General features: G+C 61.6%; 1 protein-coding gene across 3 annotated transcripts; it reads left to right on the top strand.

Annotated features, from left to right (window-relative positions):
* Nucleotides 1-397: 397 nt before the first annotated feature.
* KLF15 (KLF transcription factor 15) lies at nt 398-15044 on the top strand. Of its 3 annotated transcripts, none has more exons than XM_079933035.1 (3): nt 398-1860; nt 5896-7146; nt 13948-15044. In XM_079933035.1, the coding sequence occupies exons 2-3, from the start codon at nt 6071-6073 to the stop codon at nt 14108-14110; spliced, it is 1239 nt and encodes a 412-aa protein (XP_079789161.1). In that variant the 5' UTR covers nt 398-1860; nt 5896-6070; the 3' UTR covers nt 14111-15044. The 3 variants fall into 3 exon arrangements, with proteins under 3 accessions (XP_079789161.1, XP_079789160.1, XP_079789162.1); XM_079933034.1 differs by having other exon boundaries at nt 399-1860; nt 6046-7146; XM_079933036.1 differs by lacking the exon at nt 398-1860 and adding an exon at nt 2278-4820 and having other exon boundaries at nt 6046-7146.
* Nucleotides 15045-22136: the final 7092 nt, after the last annotated feature.

The following is a 22136-nucleotide window of genomic DNA, read 5'->3' as shown; positions in this document are numbered from 1 at the left end:
AGGTTGTAACACAGCATCTTGGCTGTTTTTCAGTTTCTTTTTTTTTCTCCAGTTTTATTGAGATATATTGACATATGTCACTGTATAAGTGCAAGGTGTACAACAGAATGGCTTGACTTACGTATTTTGTGAAATGATTACCACAAAATAAGTTTAGTTAGCCTCTCATACGAATACAATAAAAGCAAAAGGAGAAAAAAAGGTGTTTCTCCTTGTGATAAGAACTCTTCGGACCTACTCTCTTAATGACTTCCATATATAACACACAGCAGCGTTAATTATATTTATCATGTTGTACATTACATGCCTAGTACTTACTTCTCTCATACCTGGAAGTTTGCACCTTTCGACCACCTTCCTCTAATTTTACCCCTCACCTTCCTTTGATAAATCTGATCTCTTTTTCTATCATTCTGTTTTTGTTTCTGCTTTAGATTCCACATATAGGTGAGACCATACAGTGCTTGCCTTTCTCTGCTCAGCTTCTCACTAGCCCGTGCCGAAGCTTCCTTGTGTGCTGAAGCTATGGATGTGTCTTTGTTTCCAAGCTTCTTCTGACTTTTCGGTGTGATTTTCACCAAAGAGATGGGGGACACTGGCCTGAGAGTGTGTGAGGAGCAAAGGACCAATGACAGGCGACAAGGCAGTGAGCTTGAACCCTCCAGACCTCTGTCTCTTCTATAGGAAAGGGTGAACTCCGTCTGTTCTGCAGCTTCTGGCCACGGCCTCCATGAACGTTCGGGCAGTGCAGACAGCATCATTATCATCATCATCCTCGACGCTAGCGTCCTCCAAACCCACCGGCCAAGCCCCAGTTTGGCCCCTCGTGGTAGCAGGAGCTGCATCCCTGGCACTGCTGTGTGCGCGGGGATGGCCCCGGGATGCAGGATCCAGTGCCCGGCATGTACTTGGGAGCCCAGACCCACAGCCTTCCAGAGAGCCTGGACAGGTCCTGGCTATCAGTTGCGGTTCTAGCCGTGTCCTGGGGAGGAACGGAAACGCTCTCCGCCTCCAGAGCCAGGAAGGGAAAGGATGCAACTCCGTAGAAGGCGCTCTCTGCCCACCATCCTGGTTGCCCGGAAGATGCCTTCTCGGGGCAGACGGACGGGCTTGCTCACCCCTCCTCCCTGCTTACCAGCTGTGTGCTGGGAGGACCACGGCCTCAGAGTCCTTCTCTTCATCTGTAGAATGTTGCCTGAGGATCCGACAGGTGTGGTTAAAGGGCGCGCTGGGTGAGCGGCACCCTCAGCTCACGTGTCTCCCGGGCCGCTCACTCTGCGCCTCGTGCTTCCTGTCCCCGAGGGGCTGCTGCGGACTCCAGCGAGCGCGCTCTCCCGAGGGAGCGGGAGGCTCACCTGGCCGGACACCCGCCCGCATCTCTCCAGCAGCGTCCGCGACAAGTCCTGGCTTACCTGTTGGCCCGCTCGGGGTTGCAGGTGGGAGCCGGGGAGAGCGGGTCGGGCCGGGGCTGCCCCGCGGCGCCCACCCCGCGTGGGCCCTTCTCGGAGCCCCACGTTCTCACCCGGGCTAGAGCCTCGGGAACGGACACCGCGGCCGCCGCGAGTCCACTGCGAAGGGAGGGGGCCGGGGGGGGCGGGGCCGGGGCGCGTGACGCGCGGCGCTGGCCAATGGGGCGCGCGCCCGGGGCCGAGCCTCCTGCGAGCCTTCGCGGCGCCCGCCGCGTCACGTGAGCCCGGGAGTGAGCGCCGAGCGGGCGGCGGCGGCGGGGGCTCCGCCGCAGCGACGCGGGCCGGGGCGACCAAGAGCGAGTGCAGGACGCGCGGCCGCCGCCCCCAGCGCAGCCCGCAGGGCCCCGGGACCGCCGGGCCTGGCTGCCGGCCGGCCGTGCGCCGAGTTCAGGTGGGAGCGGCGCGGCGAGGACGGACGCGAGTGGACCGGGCCTGGCGCGCAGGGGGCTGGCGGGGCGCAGGGGAGCTCGGGGGGCGCGGGCGGGCCTCTGCACGCCAGGCCGGGCGCCCGCACGGCTGTCCCAGGCTCCGCGTGAGCGTCGGAGGAAATGTCGGAGGAGCGGGGTAGCCCCGCGCGGGGCCGGGGGCGGACAGGCTGGTGGGTCAGCGACCCCACGTGCCCACCGGCACTTTCCCCGCGCGGCTGGCCCGCTGCCTAGGCGCCTGGCCCCGCGTGTCCGTGCGCGTCTCGCGGGCCGGCCTCCCATATGGCGGGCGCGACGGGGCCTGCGGGCGGGCGGGCGGGCGGGCGCGCGGCGGGGAGGGGCGGAGGGGTTACTGTCGGTCACCGCAGCCGGCCCGCGGGAGGGGGCGCGGGCCGAGGGCTCGGTGCCCCGCGGGCGGCGCCCCAGGCTCCCCCTGCCCCCTTTCCCACACACGTTCCCACTCACGCGGGGACACCACGCGGCTCCACGCGCGAGCGTGTCGCGGACGCCCCTCCCGGCTCTCACCACGGCCCGCACACGCAGTCACACGGCAGGAACTCGCACCCCCGCGCGGTTAGCGGAGCGGGGAAGCCACCCCGCTCGCCGCAACGGTCCGCTCGCTCTCTCTCCCCTCGGTCGGCCCCCTGTGGACCTCCCCCCACCCCCGCTGTTTTCTGGCCCGGGTGACAAAATCCCCAAGTGCCTGAGCCCCTGAAATCACTTCCCCTCAAGGGCCGGGTGGCTCGTGGGGAGCCCCGCCGCCCCACAGGTGCGAGGACGCTGGGCTCGCGACTTTGGGGCCTGCGGGGCGGCGCGGGAGTGGAGACTCTTATTTTGAAGGGCGGCCCCCGCCCGCCGCCCCCGTGATTTTCACGCTGACCCAATGGAAGGCCCTTGGCCGGCGCTGGGCTTGTTATCAATTACATGTTGTTCCTGCAGCCGCTGTGTCCCCGGGAGGATAAACAGCAGGCCTGGCCGGGCCGGGGAGGGGCGGAGTCCGGAACAGGGCGTCCCTCCCCCTGCACGCAGCCTGCGTCTCTCGCCGTGCCACGTGCTGCTGTGTTTCAGGGCCGGCGCCCGGCACCCCGCAGCCCCTACTGGGCTCTCAGTGCCTGCGTCCACCCAGGCCGATGAGCCCTGCGGTAGGACCCAGGCGGTCGGCTGCTGCTTCCCCACCCCGGCCCCAGCCCTTTCACACAGTCAGCAAAGTTCTGCCAGGTCCTGTTTCAGACTCTGGGGTAACAGTCAGAACGGCTTATATTCTGGTGGGGAGGTAGACAGAAAATGAGGTACACAAATACATAACTAAGATAGTTTCAGGCAGTGGCGACTGTTAGGAAGACTGCGATGTGGGGTGGTGTAACCGAGGGTGATCAGGGAGGTCCCACGGGGAGTGACTTATGAGCTGAGATCTAAATAAGGTACTCCATCCTAGAGTGCTGGGGAAGAGGGGTCCACGGAGGGGAAACAGCCAGGGCCCTGGCCTGAGGCCATGAAGCTGGTGAGCTTGGGGCACAGCCAGTGCGAGCGGGGCAGGTGGAGCTGAGGTCTGGGGCGGATGGGCAGGGTCCAGGTGCTGGGCTGCTGGGACGAGATTGGGTCCCATTTCCTTGGGAATCCGTAAGTTTCCTCCTACCCCGCCCTACTCTACTTATTTATTTCCCCCTCTATTTCTTTGGTATCATTTAATCCGTGAATACCTCAGTTTATATCTCTAAAATGTAAGGCATCCTTTGAAAAGTGTGTAGCAACCCCAATACATCATCACAGTTAAAAATATTAACTGTAATTCCTTAATATCATGGAATATTCATGTGATCACATGAATAGTGATCACATTTCAGGGGAGAGTTTCAAGGGCAGGAACACGGCCCAATCTGCCCCTTACCGCCTCAGTCCTGGTTCCAGGAAGGCTGGAGTCCCCGGATTCCTAAGCATCACAGCAGAGGGGCAGAAAGACCACATACTCACCCACTGAGGCTAACCCTGAAGACTAGTCCTGACGGGCATCTGCATGGACGCCTGCCCCTGTAGTGAGTGCTCAGCGTGTGTTAGCTCATTGGTGGTACAAAAACCCAGGAACTAGGCACAGTTGGCAGGATCCCCATCCAAAACATGGCACAGAGAGGTTGTGCCACCTGCCCAAGGTCACACAGCTGGTAAGTTGCAGAGGCAGGAGCTCAGCGTGGGCGACAGGGGAGAGGGGGGTCTCAGGCTGAGTGTGGACTCTGTTCTTCACATTATCTGGCATTTTCATTCCTTCTCAGCACCCGATTTGGTGAATAGTGTATGTTTTTAAACTCCCAGTTTTAAATGCTTAGCTGAATATTTAAAACCAAAAGGCCAAACGTTCTCCTGCAAAACTCCCCTGGGTGCAAACTTGTCACCTTGCCTTAGCTTCCTGGATACGGTCATCAGAGCATGGAACAGATGGGAAAATGAGGTTTGGGAGAGCGAGGCCTTGCCCAAGGTCGCTAATGATGACCTGGCTCTGGGAGGTCCCTGCCCCTGGTTGGGCCTGTTGACCATTGGGCAGTGCTGGGTGCCAGGTGCAGGACTGGTGCTCGCGACAAAGCAAGGGGGTGGGTACAGACGTGATGCCAGGCAGCAGAGACTCTCTGGCTTTGGGTGCAGAACACCCTTTCCTCAACCTCAGCAAACACCCCGCTATGGTCACTGGGTGGGGACAAAGGTCCGCAGAGGTGGCCCTGTCACAGCCAGACACTGTTGACTCTCCTTGGACACCGGACCCAGCATGGCCTTCAGCTTCCCCCTCTCCTCTCTGCTGACGTTCTCTGAGCCCCTCCTGGGCACCAGCTGCCTCACCAGGAGCTGGGGACACAGCTGCGACCCGACGGCCCAGCCTGCCCTCATGGAGCCCCTGGTCCAGTAGGGAGACGGGCGTGAGCTGGGCCTTCCTGAGGTGGTGAGTGATCCACGGGGTGCAGCCCAAGGGGTCTTATTTTCCATGCAGCAGGCAGTTGTGAAGTCAAAGGAGATAATAGCTGGGCTCTGGGACCTGGGTGCCTTTTGCTCCCTCGGGCTACCGCCACAGGGCCTGGCCCTTGCACCGCTAGGAAAGCCCCGGGGAAGGTGCCGGCCCCGTTGAGAGCGTTTTGTGAAGGCCTGTCCCTGCCTTCCCTGATTCACAGAGCAGGCAGCTGAGACAGGAGGGGTCCAAGAACTGGAGGGTGGGGGGCTGTCCCCCTTCAGATGGGGAAACAGCCCGTGAGGGCGTCTAGTTTTTTGCCTCCAACTAGACTTGCCTGATTAAAATACAAACTGCCCAGTTATATTTGCATCTCAGATGAAATAATTCTTTAATATAAGCCTGCCCCATCTAACGTTTGGACACACATATTAAAAGTTGTTCAGGGCTTCCCTGGTGGCGCAGTGGTTGAGAGTCCGCCTGTCGATGCGGGGGACACGGGTTCGTGCCCTGGTCCGGGAGGATCCCACATGCCGCGGAGCGGCTGGGCCCATGAGCCATGGCCGCTGAGCCTGCGCGTCCGGAGCCTGTGCTCCGCAACGGGAGAGGCCACAACAGTGAGAGGCCCGCGTACCGCAAAAAAAAAAAAAAAAGTTGCTCATTCTTTAGAATCTGAGTTTCAGGTTTAACTGGGTGGCCTTTATTTTTATTTGCTTAATCTGGAAACCCTACCCAAGCTGCAGCAGCACGGGGTCAGAGGGCAGGTGGCCATTCTCCTGCCCCCTCCAGTGATTCTGCAAGAATGAGGCTGAGGTCGGTTGTCCTTGGGATGGCAGTGACTCTGCTCAGCTGGACGGGGGTGCCACCTGGCTGTTCGGGGTGCCGAGGGCCTCCTCACACGCTCACCCTCTCCCTCCCGTGCACTCACACCCAGTCACTTGCAGACACACGCATGTTCCTTCCCAGAATTGTTCTGGAAAATCTCTGTGCAACCACAAGAGCCGGGTTGTGCAATGGGCTTGGAGAGCACTTTTGCAAACAGGTGGTGCAATTTCAGAAAACACTCTTGCAGACAGAGTTCTCCCGTGAGCCAGGATGGACGCAGGACCCAGACGTTCGGCAGTGGGCGGCTGTGGCCGGCCACAGAGTGGGGTCAGGCGCCCCCAAGGTGGCGGGTGAGCGCGCTGCCCTCCTGACTGGGCCTCCTCCTTCCTCTCCGCAGCCGCCCCCGGCACGGCTAGGCCAGCATGGTGGACCACTTGCTTCCAGTGGACGAGACCTTCTCGTCGCTGAAGTACCCCGTTGGTTACCTGGGTGACAGGCTGGCCGGCGGACGGGCATACCACATGCTGCCCTCGCCCCTCTCGGAGGACGACAGTGACGCCTCCAGCCTCTGTTCCTGTGCCAGCCCTGACTCGCAAGCCCTTTGCTCCTGCTACGGCGGCGGCCCCGGGGCCGAGGGCCAGGACAGCATCTTGGACTTCCTGCTGTCCCAGGCCACGCTGGGCGGCGGCGGCGGTGGTGGCAGCGCTGGGGCCAACGGCGGCCCCATGGCCTGGGGGACCTGGCGGAAAGCATCGGCACCTGTGAAGGGGGAGCATTTCTCCTTCCCCGAGTTTCCTGTGGGAGACCCCGATGACGTCCCGAGGCCCTTCCAGCCCACCCTGGAGGAGATCGAAGAGTTTCTGGAGGAGAACATGGAGCCAGGGGTGAAGGAGGCCCCAGAAAGCAACAGCAAGGACTTGGAGGCCCGCGGCCAGCTCTCCGCCGGGCCACACAGGAGCTACCTCCATCCTGGGGCCAGTGGGAGAGAGCGCTGTGCCCCCCCGCCGGGAGCCGGTGTGGGCGGCAGCCAGAGCGCGGGTGGGGGTCCCGCCCCCGACGGCCCCATCCCCGTGCTGCTGCAGATCCAGCCGGTGCAGGTGAAGCAGGAATCTGGCGCCGAGCCCGTCTCCCCCGGGCAGGCCGCCGAGAGCGTCAAGGTGGCGCAGCTCCTGGTCAACATCCAGGGGCAAACCTTCACGCTGGTGCCCCAGGCGGTGCCCTCCTCCAGCTTGAACCTGCCCTCCAAGTTCGTGCGCATCGCCCCTGTGCCCATCGCCGCCAAGCCCATTGGGTCGGGACCCCTGGGGCCCGGCTCCGCCGGCCTCCTCATGGGCCAGAAGTTCCCCAAGAACCCGGCGGCAGAACTCATCAAAATGCACAAGTGTACTTTCCCCGGCTGCAGCAAGATGTACACCAAAAGCAGCCACCTCAAGGCCCACCTGCGCCGGCACACGGGGGAGAAGCCCTTCGCCTGCACCTGGCCGGGCTGCGGCTGGAGGTCAGTATGGCGGCGGCAGGCCGGGCGTCTCCACGCTCCCGGCTGTGCTGCCGAGGCCACACTCCCCACCCTTAGATAAGGCTGCTTAGGAAGGGGAGAGAGGGGTGGGCAGGGGCAGCGCCAGAGCTGGCACACCGCCCAGAGGTTTTCTGGTGCCTCCAGATCCCTGGTCTGCAGTCTCACGGTGACCAGGTAAGGCTGCGCCCTTGCTGGAGGAGAGGGGCTGGGCCACACAGAAGGGCTCTCATGGTAGTGACGGGGCAGCTCAGAATAGTGCAGGGCGGCTGCAGCCCTGTGCACCGCTCCTCGTGCCTCGGGGTGCCCCCAAGGGTAAGTACCACCCTTACTCTCCTTTACGGCTGAGTAAGCAGAGGCACAGAGCAGCTAAGTAACTTGCCCAAGGGCGCGCCACTTTGCAGAAGGGACTTGAAGCCAGGCATCAGATTAGAGAAGTCACAGCCCGACCAGAGGCGCCAGCTGTCTTTACAGGGTCCTGGGGCACCTAGGCTGTGCTCCGCACGGGGTACCTGGCGGTGGGTTTGGGAAGCCAGAAAGGCCAAGGGAGAGCGAGGACCAGACTAGGGGTGCTGCACCGTGGGCGGGAGACTCCTTCCAGGCTCTCGACTCTGTGGCACCGTGGGGGGAACCAGCTCTCCAAGGGGTGGGGGTGGGGGCGGCACCGTGGGGGAACCGGCTCTCCAAGGGGTGGGGGTGGGGGCGGCACCGTGGGGGAACCGGCTCTCCAAGGGGTGGGGGTGGGGGCTTGCCCAGGGTTCCCCAGCCCATGGGAGGCCGAGCTGGGCGGCACCCTTGTGGCTCTCCCCCAGGCCCCCGGGGGGCCCACCTTCTCGGAGGGCACGTCCACCTTTTCCTGAAGCTCAGGCAGCAGGTCGGGAGCCGACACGCTCAGGGGTGCCCCCGGCGGCTCTCCCCTGTTTAGGACACCCTCCCTGCAGGAAGCTGGCTTGCCCAGGAGGTGCGTGTGCTGCCCACACAGTCTGGGTCTTGGCTGGTGCAGCTTCCGTGTGTGTGTGTGTGTGTGTGTGTGTGTGTGTGTGTGTGTGTGCGCGCACGTGTGTGTGCGTGTAACAACAGGCACGCTCTTCCGTGTGCAGAACCGGACCTCACGAGGGGCGTGTGGCTGTGTGTGCGGGCTCGTGTGTGCACCTTGCCGTCTCCACGTGGGTCTCTGCTGCGTGACCAAATGTGATGGTGCGTGTGCGCGTGGCACGTTTGTACCCTGGGCGTGTGTGTGCGTGGGTGCACACAGCACACGGGGGACAGTTTGCAGCTTTTGTTTCCTGCTGGGATCTCATCTGAGAGTTGGCCCCCTGGGCAGAGGTGCTGGCCGCAGAGTCCCGGCTGGCCGAGGCTGTGGCGTGGCTGGGAGCTGTGACCTGAGTGTTGCATGTGATGCTGGCGGCCCCTCGCCATGGAGTGCTGAGCTGGCCAGAGAAGGGGCTTTTCCAAAGGCGCCCACAGACCTGAGGGCTTCTTCCAGAGCCCCAGCCCCAGCCCCGCGGGCCTCCCGCCTCCCGGCCGGGTGTACTTACGGGGCAGCTTGTGGGGCCTGTGGGCTGGCGGGGTGCCGTGTTCAGTGGTCAGACCCGGGGCCGTGCAGGGGCTCAGCTGCAGGAGAGGGCGTCCTGACGCCTGGGGTGGGGCAGCTGGTGGCGAAGGTCGGAGCCCCAGCCCCCGATCTGCCGCTCCCACCGTTGCCCTCCAGTGGTCCCCTGGGCGAGCCTCCGTCTCCCATCTGGAAAGTGAGGACTTGCTCCCTGCCACTGCCTGCCAGGGCTGTGCGTGCAGGGGTGCACAGCAGCGCCCCTTCCCAGGCGTTGTGCGGTCGCTCTCATACGAGGTCAGGGTGTGAGAAGGACCCGGAAGGGGCTTGGCCCGGCTTCCACGGGGGCAGCACTCCGGGTCAGAGGCACCCAAGACTCAGGGCTCGGCCTGCGTTCTCCTCGTGGTGGGGCTAGGCTGTGGAGACGTGGGGCAGCCTCACGTTCCCGGCCACCGTCCCCGGCCACTGCTGACTGTTAGGAAGGGGCCCCTCCGCTCAGAGTGAGGCTGGGTGGAGCCGCAGGGCGGGAAGGTGTGGTCTTGGTCAAGGCCACCCGCCAGCCCGCTTCCCCAGGAGGAGAGGACCTGTGCCCTTCTGGGCTGCCCCAGAGAGCAGACGGGACACTCAGCCCACAGTGCTTTACAGGGGGGCGGACTCAGCCCCGGCACGGTGGCCTCAGAGGGGCTGAGTTCCCCATGGGAGGAGCTGTATGGTGGGGACTCAGCTCTGCCACTGTCTGAGCCCTTGCACGGGTCTTGCCCAGGACCCCCTCGGCAGGGGCAGGCGTGGTGGGTGCCTGGCACAGTGAGATCTCCCCGGAGCCCCCTGGGAGCCGTCCCTGCCGTCAGCCACTCCTGGGGCTTCTCCCAGGTCTGGGTCTGGCCTTCATGGTGTCACATGTGGCAGACGCACTGCCTGGCCGGAAGCTGAGGGCGCCCGCCCCTTGGAAGGGCTGTTTCTCCCCGGTTGGTCTTCAGGGATCCTGAACCCCTGGGAATGTGCACGTGACGTGAGTGTCCCTTAAATATGCTCATAGCCTCCAGCTGAGGGACAGAGGTGGAGGGAGTCCTTCCAGCAGTTGGGTGGGAGGATAGATGGGCTTTGGGGCAGCTCCGTCGGGGCAGGACAGGGGATAACATGACAGTCACCAGCTCACAAGCACTCACGGAATGCCAGGCACTGTTCTAAGACTCTCAGAGCTGGAATTCCCTCCACAAATCCCCATACTTGCTTGCATACTTCCTTCCACGGGGGGCTCATTACCTACTCTGGCCTTTAGGCCTACTTTGGTACACTCAGATTCCTGTCCAAACTCCTCATTCTGGCCCACGGGCACACGGTCTGCTCGCCAGCCTCCCCTCCGCAGCGCAGGCGTGCTCGGCCCTCTCTGTGCCCCGTGTCTCCGGGGGTCTCCTTCAGTGGTAGCTGTCGTCAGTCTTGCGATGGTTCTGGCTTTGTCCTTCCCGTGTCACGGGCTCTTTGAGGCCTCCCAACAGCCCCGTGATGTGTCGGCACCATCACATTTTACACAGGGGGACGCTGAAGTCCAGAATGATCAAGTCATGTGCCCGCCGGGACAGAGCACGACCCACCCACGCTGTGGCCAGCACAGTTCTCCCACATGCAGCCCCAGGCCCTCTCCCTCCCCCTGGGCACCTAATGTCAGTCATCTCTTCCCCAAGGCTGTCAGCTGCCAGGCCTCAGCGTATGGGCCGGGAGAACAGAGCGGAGGGGTGACAACAGCGAAACAAAAGCTCCTGACGTGCTGCAAGGCCACGAGTAGGCATCAGCCTGTCGTCCCATTTTAGAGAGGGGGAAATTGCGGCCAGAGCGGTTCAGGAAGTTGTCCACTGTCACACAGCTGGTACGTGGCAGAGCCAGGCCCTCAGCCCGCCTGTAGCCTCAGGATGTCTCTGCAGCCCCCTCCACACCTCCAGTGGGGGGTGGACCTCGCCCTGAGCCAGGCCTGCCCTCCGTGTGGGGAGCTCACCGCCCCCAGACCCCTCCCTTCTTCCTGGTGGTCTTGGCGAGCAGTTGACCCTTCCTCCTCTGGGGCTGGTTCTGGCCGTGGCGTCGTGTCCTGTGCCCTGCCCTGCACACCTTTGGGCCGTGAATGGCGTCCCCCAAGGTCATCACTGGCCCAGGTCACCAACCGCCCCTTCCTGCGGTGTCTGGTCCTGAGCCCAGTATGCCCTCTTCTTTCCCCGTAGTGGCCTGGTTCCGGCGCCCTGGAAGGGGCTGGGGCCAGACTGTCCCTATCTGGATCTCACCATCCAGGAAGAGCTGTTTGCCACCTTCCCAGAGATTTCCTTGCTTCACTCCTGGACGCAGTTCCGTGCAGCGGGAAGTCCTGTTCATCCACAGAGAGTGCTCTCCTGCCGCAGCTAATAGGGATACTAACGACGTCCAGCAGCCCCACGTAGCGGGAGGGCCCAGAAGGAGGCTGGCAGGCTGAGGCTGCAGAGCCAGGGACAGCATCCGAAGCTGCGGCCCCGCTGCCACGACCCTTCCCTGCGGTCGCAGAGCCCGAGTGCCGTCGGGCAGGTCGCGCACTGCATGGCCCTGGGGCACCGTTAGCCTGACCGTGCACAGCGGTGGCTTCCTGGCTGACGGAGGGGCGGCTCCGGAGCGTCCTCTGGACCCCTGCGCTTCCTTGGCCTGCACCCCAGCAGCACCGATCATGGTCGTGACTCAAGAGGGCCCAGCTCACAGCCGTCAAGCGATCGCCCTCCGCGCTCCTGGCCTCTGCACCCTCGCGGTCCTTGCGGCCAGTCTGCCCCTCCCTGTGTCCAGGAGGAGCAGCCTCAGAGAGCTTGGTGACGTGCCCGGGTGGTCCAGGCAGTAGGTAGCAGAGCTTCCTGCCCACCTGGCCCCTTCCCGTGACGGCTGCCATATGGGAGAAGGTGGTGGGGGGGTGCGGCGGGGGGCTTCTCAGGGCCCCTGTGCTACAGGGAGAGGAGGGGGTGTGTGTCTGGGAACAGCTCTTCTCAGGCCTGGATGTCCCTCGGCTACCTGCCCCTCCCAAGCACCCCCCTGATGAGAGGCCGCTGTGGCCGTTGTGTCACCACTTTGGCCTCTGAGACAAGTCCTGGGAGGTGGGCAGGAATCCCAAGGACCTCACTGGACGGGAGAGGACGGACTCTGAGGCCCAGGACAGGTGGCGAGTTTGCTCAGGGCCACGCAGGCTCACCGTTGGGGTGGGGGGGCCTGAGCCATCTGGCCACCCCACCGGCTCTGGGACCCCAGCAAGCCCCTCGTCCCCTTCGAGCCCTCGCTGTGCTGGCGTCGGTCCAGGGAGGCCGGTCCCGGCTCCCTGGCCGGGAGGGTGCGTTGTTGGAGCCTTCGCCTGGGGCAGGCCTGGCTCCGCTGGGGGCAGGTGGCCCGGGCCCTGACGGCCAGGAGCCTTGATGCCGCTCCCCGCCTGCACGGGGCTGCAGTGGCGCACGCCACCTGGCGCGGCTCTGTGGAGGAGGCCAGGCCTTCTGCGGGGAGCAGGGCAGGCAGGGCGCTGTGCAGGACCTTCGCTCTGGCCTCGGCTGCTCTGTCACTGGTGACCCTGGATCAGGGACTCATTGCTCTGAGCCTCAGTTTCCTCACCTGGCAGACGGGCCAGTTCCTTATTGGCAAAGGTAGCCAAGAGCACTGCTCTCTGCCTGCCCCGGTTGGCTCCCTGGGATGGGAGGTGGAGCGCCAGCCTCCAAGCACAGAAGCCTGGCCGCATCGCACCGTGGGGCAGGACCCTGGCACCGGAGGGGCTGAGGGACGCCGGGCCGGGCTCCCCATCTGGTGCTGAGGCCCTCCTGCCCTCCACCTGAGCCTTCCCTGGGCTAGTGCTGCTGGACCGTCCTGGCCCTCAGCAGGCTGTGGGACCAAGGCTTCCACACACAGGGTCAGGCCCGAGGTGGGCTGCCAGTCCCGGCCTGGGCTGGGTGGGGGACAGCGGCTCCGGGCCGCCACGTCGCCTACCTCGCGCGTGGCCCACGGACAGGGCTGTTGGGCCGGGTGCTCCTGTTCACATGTCCTTACGTGTGCACGTGTTCACATATCCATCTTTGTGGTGTGCACACGTGTGAGTGCGTGCACCTGTGTTCATGCTGTGCACACGTGTGGCATGTATGTGTACGCAGTGTGCATCGTGTGCATGTGTGTTCTGGGGCAGGAGAGGACTGACTGACAGCTTCTATCCTCCCAAGGGCGCCGCCGTGTCCGCTCTTTCGCATAAATGCATGTACTGGACACCTACCATGCGCTGGCACTGGGCCGGCCATGGCGTGTATGTCTTTCGTCATGGAGCTGACGGTCTAGTGGCACAGACTGACATTCATCAAAAAGTTGAAAACTGAAGTTGCAACAGTGGCCAGGGCCAGAAAAGAGAAGTGCCCAGTGCCATGGGAGCTGAGGATGGGATGCAGTCCTGGAGGGCTTTCCTGAGGAAGTGACATTTGAGCTGCGCTCTAAGGGATGGGTCGGCGGGAAGAGCATTCCAGACAGGGAACAGTACAACAGTACGTGCATATGTCCTGGAGTGAGAGAGGCCAAGGGCAGGTCGTGTAGGCAGAGCACAGAGGAGGAGAGCGTGTGTAGGGAGGGTGGGGTCTCACTGCCTGGCCCAGGGTCGGGAGTGGGGAGAGCCTGGAGTGCCTGAAGTCAGTGACGACAGCTAAGCCCTGTGGTCAGCTCGGGTCCCCTAGCAGCTGCTTCTCCCCAGTGGCCTCTGGGCTCCCACGCTGGTGGGGGCCACAATAGGAAGGCTGCAGGGAAACCATTTAAACCCTCAGGAACACCTCGCAGGGGTGCAGTTTTGCTTGGGGACATCTCAGGGGGCCCAGCTTTTAGGAAAGTAGGGTCCAGGGGTCGTGGGGGCCAAGTCTGAGGGCCCTTCCTCTTCCGTGGCGGAAGCGACAGAGGAGCTGGGAGCTCCCTGCAGGGCTGGGCAGGGGCCTCGTCCCCGGGCCTGTCTCCTCTCGCGGGGGAGGGCTGCCCGTGCGGACACTCACAGGAGCCCCAAGTTCTGGTGTAAGGGGGGCTTGAGGTGCACCTGCAGTCGGGGGCCTGTGGGGTCACCAGCGGCCCTCAGGCCCCAGCACGGGCACAGGCCTGCTGTCGGCTGCTCTCGCCTCCCTGGAGGGGCCGGAGGGGCAGCGGGGGAGGGGGGGACAGCAACCCTCCCAGCGGACCCCGAGCGCTCCGGCCCCGGGGGCTGCAGTGGTGCGGCCGCTCACCGCCCTGTCCCACAGGTTCTCGCGCTCGGACGAGCTGTCCCGGCACCGGCGCTCGCACTCGGGCGTGAAGCCCTACCAGTGCCCCGTGTGCGAGAAGAAGTTCGCGCGCAGCGACCACCTGTCCAAGCATGTCAAGGTGCACCGCTTCCCCCGCAGCAGCCGTGCGCCTCGGCCCTGACCCCGACCGGGCCGGAGCCGCCCGACCACCTGCCCCGCCCGGTACTTTGTAGCAACAAGTTATTGGCCTCCTTCAGAGGGACTTGTCGTCTTCCAGGCCACCTTCTGGGGCCCGGGGATGCGGACCCAGGCCTCCACCCGCCCCCGCCTGGGGGAGCCCGGAGGCGGCCTGGGGGCCCTAGTGCCTTCCTGCGGCCCGGCCGCTCTCCCGCTGGGCTCCCCGCCTGGGCCAGGGCTAGCGCTCGATGGCTGGGGCCGAAGACGTGTGCAGTTTCGAAATGTCAGTTCCCGGAGGGAGCCGTGCTGGGAAGAAGGAAGTAGGCCAGACGTCCGGGGCTGCAATGGAGTGTGAGCGTGGCTTTGTCCAAGACGCCTCCCTTCGCCTGACCCCTGGAGGCTACGGTGGGGAGCTGTGGGGTGCAGGACCTGGCCTCCGGGTGGATGTGGGATTGGGGGACAAGCCCCCTCTCAGCGAGGTGGCAGTGCATGTGCTTGAGTTAAGTTGCAGGGCAGACGGACAGATGCAGGTCTGCCCCAGGGCGACGGTACCGGTGTGGCTCAGCCCCTCATCCTGTTTCCAGACAAATCCAGACGGCAGCCTCCAGGGTCACCTTCAAGAGGAGAGGGGAGCCGCTGCGTTGCGTGTGGAAGAGCTAGGTAGAGCCTCCCAAAACCCTGATTTAGAAACGCATTCCTTATTTTGTCTAGAAATTAATATCAAATGAACTAGCTTGTTCTGAGAGGTTTACTTCACATCCTATGAATGTATGTAAATAAAATGTACATAGGTGCCTCTACAGAAGATCTTTTAATAACATGTCAACATTGTGTAAATTGGAAATAAAATCTATAAGCTGGTGTACATATGTTACAATTATATATATTTTCTTTGGTCCTTCATAAAAATATATTTACTTTGCCAATAAAAAGAAAAAAGACCTTGATAACTGTGGCATGCGTGTGCTGCTTCCCTCTGCTCTGCCAGGCACGGGCGTGATTTGGGGGCTGAGTCTCCGTGTCTGCGCCCGCAGCACTCAGGGGACCGTGGTGTGTGCCCGGAGGGATACAAAGGCTGCTTGGGTGTCCAGCCCCTGGTCCAGGAGTGCAGGGTCCCCACAGCCCCACTTCCACACCATGGGCTGGGTCTCTGCTCGTTCTGGTTTCCTGGAGGGCTGCCTCCCTTCCACAGACCCACGGCCGCCCCATCCCAGCATCACTGTGGGCAGAGACCGCAGGCCAGGTCCCGCACACAGGGCCACCGCTCCCGAGTTCCTGTCTGAGACCCTGGCTTGGTACTTCCCACCTTGTGTGCATGGAGCATGTATCATGCACTTACCGTGTGCACCGTGGCGGGGGTGTGGAGCAGACCGTTTCCCCCCTCGAACCCCTCCAGGAGATGGCACGTCATGTCCACTTGCGATTTCTGAACCGATTAGGAGTCTTGACCAGGCGGAGGCAGACGCCGGAGGTGGGGGGGCGCGTGGAGGGGGGGATGGCCAGTGCATGGGGTTAGGCTGCCGCCTCGACGCAGCCCAGCTGCTCCGAGCTCTGGGGAGATGAGGTTGAGGCCTGGACCCATCTGCACGCCCTGCGGGCTGGGAGCAGGGCCGGCGGGGACCAGAGAGCAAGGAGGGGCCGAGAGCTAGCAAGGAGGGGCAGGGCAGCCGCACTGGGCACCACAGCGAGAGGGCTGCCCAGTTCTCTGTCCACACGACGTGGAGGCCGTCCTTTCCCGGGGCCTGAGGCACGTCGGGCAGGGGGCTCTCAGTGACACCCTCGGACCTGGAGCAGGTGGCGAAGCTCCGTGGGTTTGCAGCGGAGAGGTGGAGCAAGGCGTGTGCGTGTGTACGTGTGCATGTCTGCACGGGTACTCTGTGCCTCTACTGAGGTGGAGGCCACCGTCCCCGCTGACCTGGGAACCTCTCGCTACAGCTGTCTTTCCTGTCGGTGCAGCGGGCAGGTGTGCCCAGCACAGCACAGACCATCTGAGAATGGGCACCCCATCCCGACTGGCCCTGGTCCTGGGGAAAGGACTCGGCCTTGTGACCTCTGCCCTCTGACCCTGACCGGACGTACTCTCTGTGGCCAAACATGCTGTGGGGAAGCGAGGCATTGATTTCCAGGTGCATTAACGTAGAGCTTTCTTCATCCATAAAGAAGCAGTGGAGCCTGGATAAGAGGGCCACGGGCCACCGGGATGGTCACACTGGAGGAGCCCGTGAGCACACAGACGTGTGGGGCTGGGCGCTGACCCGGGACACCGCTCACCTGCTCTCGGTGTCTGTCCCCAACAGCCACCCACTCAGAGCCGCGGCCCCCCGGCTGGCCCTCTGTCCGGGCCGAAGCCAGGCTGGCCGTGTGTGCCGGGTGGCGAAGCCATCGCCCTCTGCCTGGGCTCCAGACCCCCTTGGGCGTCTGCGCTGGCCGGGGACGCGGAGGGGAGGGACGGTGGTGACGAGGACCCCCTCTTGATCCTCGCCCACCCTCTGGGGGAGTTTCTTGAGCCTCTTGACCCCGCAGAACGGGCGTGACAGCCCCAGGTGGCAGCCTGCTGCTGACAGAACAGCCGCGAAGACCCTTTCCAGGGCGTGAGCCTGAGTCGGCCGGACGGAGGGCCGGGAGCCGGGCCTCGGTTGTCCTGTGCCGTGGCCCCTGGCAGCGCCACAGAGTCCAGAGCGCTGTGGAGGCTCCTGGCTTGGCCACCTCTGGGAGACCCCCGCCACCACCTTTGTCACCCTTTGTGACTTGTGTGGCCGGAAGAGGAGTGTTTTTCTTGGCCTGCAGGCCCAGTGTGCCCACAACAGTTCGTAATAGGACTCTGGAAGGTTGCGGAGCAGAGAGCCAGCCTGAGCAGCCCGGCACCGCCCGGCCCTGCATGGGGCCATCCCGCACGGCGGGCAGAGGCCGGGGAGGCACATCTCTGGAGACCGTGCCAGGCAGCGTGGGCTGGGCTGCCGCAACAAAGAGACCCCAGCACCGCGGAAGCAAATTTTTCTCCGTTGAAACAGCCCTGAGGCTCCCGGGCACCTTCTTCGTTGCCCTCGAGCCTGGCGCCCCGGGGGCCCCGCACACGCCCGCAAAGAGCAGTCTAGGGCTTGTGCTCCCCACACACGGCACAGGCCTGTCCACTGATGTCCCTTCGGCCAGGATTAATCACACAGCCTCATTCGCTGCAAGGAAAGCTGGACAACATAGCCTTAATCTGGCAGGTTCTGAGCACAGCTAAATTTGGGGCTTCCATGACGGGGAAAGGAGCGCAGGGGAGGGGTGCGGCTTCGGCCGCGCGCCCGCCCAGCGGGTAAGTCGTGGTGGCCCCGTGGCTTTGTCCACGTTCTCAGAATGGGTGTCACAGCAGGTATGGGACCACCGGTCAGGCCTCCAGAGACAGCAGGGTGTCACTAGGGGAAACCCTGCAGGCGCTTTGTGTGACCAGCACGACCGCAAATGGCAGGTCCCTGCCTCATACGGACGAATGTAAACAAGAAACAAACCCTGTGATGTCACCATCGTCTATGCCCGGAGGGGCCCAGAGTCCATACAAGTGCCACGGGGTTGGGGGGCAGAAGCAGAAAGGCCCGGGGTCGGGGCTTGCAGGGGTTGTAGCTCTCCTTATGCTCCATCGTTCAGGGTCCTGCAGGCCTGGGCAGTGGGCACAGCAGAGGAGCTGCCGGGAAGGGGCCTGCTGTCTGCTCGGCAGCCGGTGGGACGGGGGCTCTGAAGGGCGTGTGAGGGCCCGAGCGTGGGGCAAGGTCGGGCTCTGACAAACACCAAGGCTGAAAAGATCTTGCTGTATTTGAGGTCAGGCAAGAGGGATACTGGACGCCAGGGGGCTGTTAGGAACACACGGATGGTGGCCTAGAGAGCAGCGTTCAGAAGACAGAGACGCACACCTCGGAGGCCCACGGCGGGACCAGAAAGGCATCTGCGGAGGTTTCCTGTAGTCGCCAACAGGTGAAAAGTCCCGTGGCTCCTGGGAGGGCACGAAGAGATCCCAGGCAGAAACAGGAGAGCGCCAGGACGGGGTAGACAGAGCGATGGGAGGGACGAAGGGGCATCTCAAGGGAAGAAAAAGGGCAGCAGCGGAACCAAAACCTGCGGTAGGCGTCCTGCCCTGGAGACGAACTCACACAGACCTTCCAGAACCTGGTGGTGAACGAAGGAGGGACATGAGGGAGACAGCTGTGGAGGGCAGAGAGCAGGGGGCCGAGAGCTGGCGGCTCCGGATCAGAGTCTGGGTCAACCGACATAGATACTGACGCATAACATGTATAACATACGAATATGTAACATGTAGGATACACTGATACACAACATATATAATACACGAATGCATAACATATGGCATACCCGTACCTAGCATAACATACTGATGCCTAACACCTGTAATACACTAATAATAACATGTATGATACGCTAATATATAATATGTGTAATACACAAATATATAACACATGACATACAAATACATAACATGTAATGTACTGGTACACAACATTGGTAACGTAGTAATACATGTATAATAAATACACTAATACGTAACATTTCATATACTGATACATAACGTATGTACTATACTAATATATAACACGCTAACATGTAACATATATACTAATATGATTACAATACACTGATATATAACTAAATGATATAACGATAATTTTAGCTCTGCCCACACATAAGGCAAGTGGAGAACCAAGACAATATCCCACCGGGGAGAGGGGGCCAGGGGAGAACGGCGGTGGGTCACAGAGGGGACAGTGGCGTCCAGGCTGGGTGAGCCCGCAGCCTCGTGGAACCTCAGGTACATCCCCCTGTGTGAAGGGCTGTGAGAAGATGCAGTAAGTCAGCACATTTGAAACAGCAGACTCGCTGCACGACCGACAAGAGAGCGACTCAGACGCCAAGGAGGGCGTCCAGCAGAGGAGCGTCCAGATAAGCACTCTGGGCTGGTACTCAGCTCAGGGGGAGGGGCCCTGGGGGCCTTGCAAGGGGAGCCCCTGTAGAAGGAGGTCTGGATGCTGAGACCCAGGAGGCTTCCGGCCGCCCTGGGTCCTTCCCTGGCCTGCTCATGCGCTCTGACCCCAGGAGCCGCGCGCGGAGACCCAAGCCTGGCCCCGGGGCTGCTCTTCCTGCTGGTTCCTGTGTCGGTTTTGTGAACAGGCCTCGACTCGGAGCTGAGCTAATCCTGTAAAACCCAGGGCAGCCTCAGAATGGGGTGGCTCTGGGAACAGTGAGGAGCGGGGTCTCCCAGCTTTGTCACAAGGTCGCGTCAGAGGCCGGCGGACCAAGACGCCTCACTGGAAACATCCGACTCCAGAGAGAAAAGGCAGCACGTACTTGTGAGTCAATAACGGCAAGCAGCTTTTAAAATCTGAATGCAGACGCCAAATACTGTTACAGGAAGAGAAGCAAGTGTCCTCAGCGTACAGGTAGTCATGTTAAGCCAGTCTGGCTCCGGCCCAGTTAGACAAGCACCGGAAGGTGTGCAATGCTTGAGGTCTCCTGGCCCCCAGAGAAGTCTCTGCCTTGAAAAAAGCAATTTAGACCACATGGTTTACTTGTTCGTAGACTGTGCTCCACGGGCACAGGATTTGCTATAAGCCCAGATCCTAGAATAAATATCACCACATTGAGCTATAAATTCTGGTTTCTGGGCACCATTTACTTACCAATTATATTTAATGGTAAATTATTTACCATTAATAAGCTTTTAGATTGTTCCCACGTGTTTGCTGCGATAAATAATGATATAAAACAGAACAGACTTTGCACACAGCTTCATACACAACTTTTAGTGGTGGGCTTGCTGGGTCAAAGGGCAGGCACATAACTTTTGCCAAATCATCATCCAAAACTCAACTGTGCTGGGAACATAGTTTACTCATTCATTCATTTTATTATCTGTCTTCCCCACTAAAACATAAACTCCTCCGCAATAGGGGTTTTGCCTGTTTTGTTCAGTGCTGTGAGCCCAGCTCCCAGAACAAATATTTGTTGAGCAAATGACGTGGGTGGTAGCAAGAGCTTTTGCTAAAATTGACGGGATAAGATACAGAGGTTAAACATACTGTTTAAAGTTACACAGTTAGTGTGGTCGGCAGAATAACGGCCCCAAGGCTGTCCACGTGCTAATCTGCAGAACCTGGGAGTACGTTCCCTTACGGGGCACAGGAGCCTCCGCAGGTGTGACCAAGTTAAGGATCTTGACGCAGGGAGATACCCGGGATTATCCAGTGAGCCCGGGGTAATCACGTGGGTCCTTTCAAGCGGGTCAGAAGGAGGCGTGGCAATGGGGGCAGAGGTCAGAGGGAGAGGTTGGACGCTGCTATTCCGCAGGCTTTGCAGGTGGAGGAGGGGCCACAAGCCAAGGGACGCAGGCGCCTCCAGGAGCTGGAAAAGGCAAGAGACTTTCTGCCCTGGAGCCTCCAGGAGGGACCAGCCCTCCCGACGCCTTGATTCTAGGACTTCAGAAGTGTGAGCGGTCGTGGGAATGTGTTGCAGCGGCGGCAGTAGGAAGTCAATCCACGTAACCATGGAAGAATGAAAATAAACATGTAAGTCCCAAGCGCGAGCTGTGCAGAGGCGGGAAGGAGAGGGGAGGGAGCGGAGGCGGCTGAAGGTGCCTCTCTCCTCTCAGGGAGCCGGTGGGGTCGAGTCAGCAGCTGCACGCGGGTTGTTTCGTTTCAGCTGCGCGTAGGGACCGAGCCCCTAGAAAAGGATGGAAAGCAAACACAGAATCCGCCCCCGACGCTGAGGCGGCGGGCGGGGCTGCGTGACCTCCGCGAACGCACCTGTGCAACCCGCTCTTGCACGGCACTCCGTAAAGGTGCGCGGACGCTCCTCGCGGCGGCGTCCACCCGCCCCCGGGAGGTGCAACCGGGCGGTCGGAGTCGGAGGAGCGGCGCAGCGCCCGGCGCAGGTGCGCGCGGAGGGGGGCGTGGGCCACACCCCCTTCAATCCTGGGGACCCACTTCCGTCCTCACTCGGCCCCCATGCGTGCGGCGCCGCCTGGCCGCGGGCTAGCCGGGTGCTTCTCTGCTAAACATTCTGGGATGTTCACGCATGTATTTTGAGCCTTCGGTATGCCTTGCAGAGCTCTGTGTGTGCGGGGCGCAGCTCTGGCCGGGAGCCAAGGCCTGAGCGCTTTGAGGGGCTCCGCACCCCCAGGACGTGGCTTCTCTGCTGTGTCCCTGCTCCTGGAGCCTCAGCTGCCTCGTCGGGTCCATGGGGGTTGACAAGGACCCTTGCCAATACAAGCTTCAGGTTTCAGGGCGCCCATGGAGGTTACTCCTCTCGGACCTGCCACCAATGGGAATTGAGGCTCGGCTCCCCTGGGTCCAGTGTTGGGAGCGCTCAGAAGGCAGGGGGAGGTGAGGACCACCGACTGAGGCCTTGCCACCAGCTCCCGCCCTCTCTGGCTGTCACCTGCGGGGATAAGTCACTCCCCGGGTCCCAGTCTGCTCACCTGCCCGGCAGGTATACTGGCTGCTGGGCCTTCCTGCCTTCCTATGGGGCTGAGGGTCAAATGAAGGAATTGCAGTCCTGACATCGCCAGCGGGGTCTGCGGTGGACTGAGGAACTGGGCTGAACGTGTGCTATGATCTCTCCGTCCCGTCCACACACTGGGCCGCTTAAACCACAGAAGGCATCTGTCTTCAGCCACCCTAACTGGAGACATTCTCGAAAGGGAATCCTGCAGAGCGCTGTTTAGGGCAGCCAAGTCGACGAAGCCTGTCTCAGGAATGCAAGTGCATTTAACATTTGAAAAAAGCAGTCACTATATTAATAGATTAAGTAAGGAAAGCCACATGACCATCTCAGTAGAAACAGAAAAACTGTTTGAAAAAATCAATATCCTATCAGATTTTTTTAAAAATCTTAGAAAACTAGGAAAAAAGGAACTTCTTCTGTCTGATAAAGGCCACCGCTAACGCTGTATTTAATGGTGGAAGACCATTAAATTCCTCAGACCAGAAAGAGACAGCAGGTCCACTTCCACCACTTTAGCCCACTTTGTGCTGGAGGTT

This window comes from Stenella coeruleoalba (assembly GCF_951394435.1).
Source record: "Stenella coeruleoalba genome assembly, chromosome: 10".
Lineage (NCBI taxonomy): Eukaryota > Metazoa > Chordata > Mammalia > Artiodactyla > Delphinidae > Stenella > Stenella coeruleoalba.
Note: the sequence above shows the minus strand (reverse complement) of the source record. Positions and strands in the feature narration are given on the sequence as shown.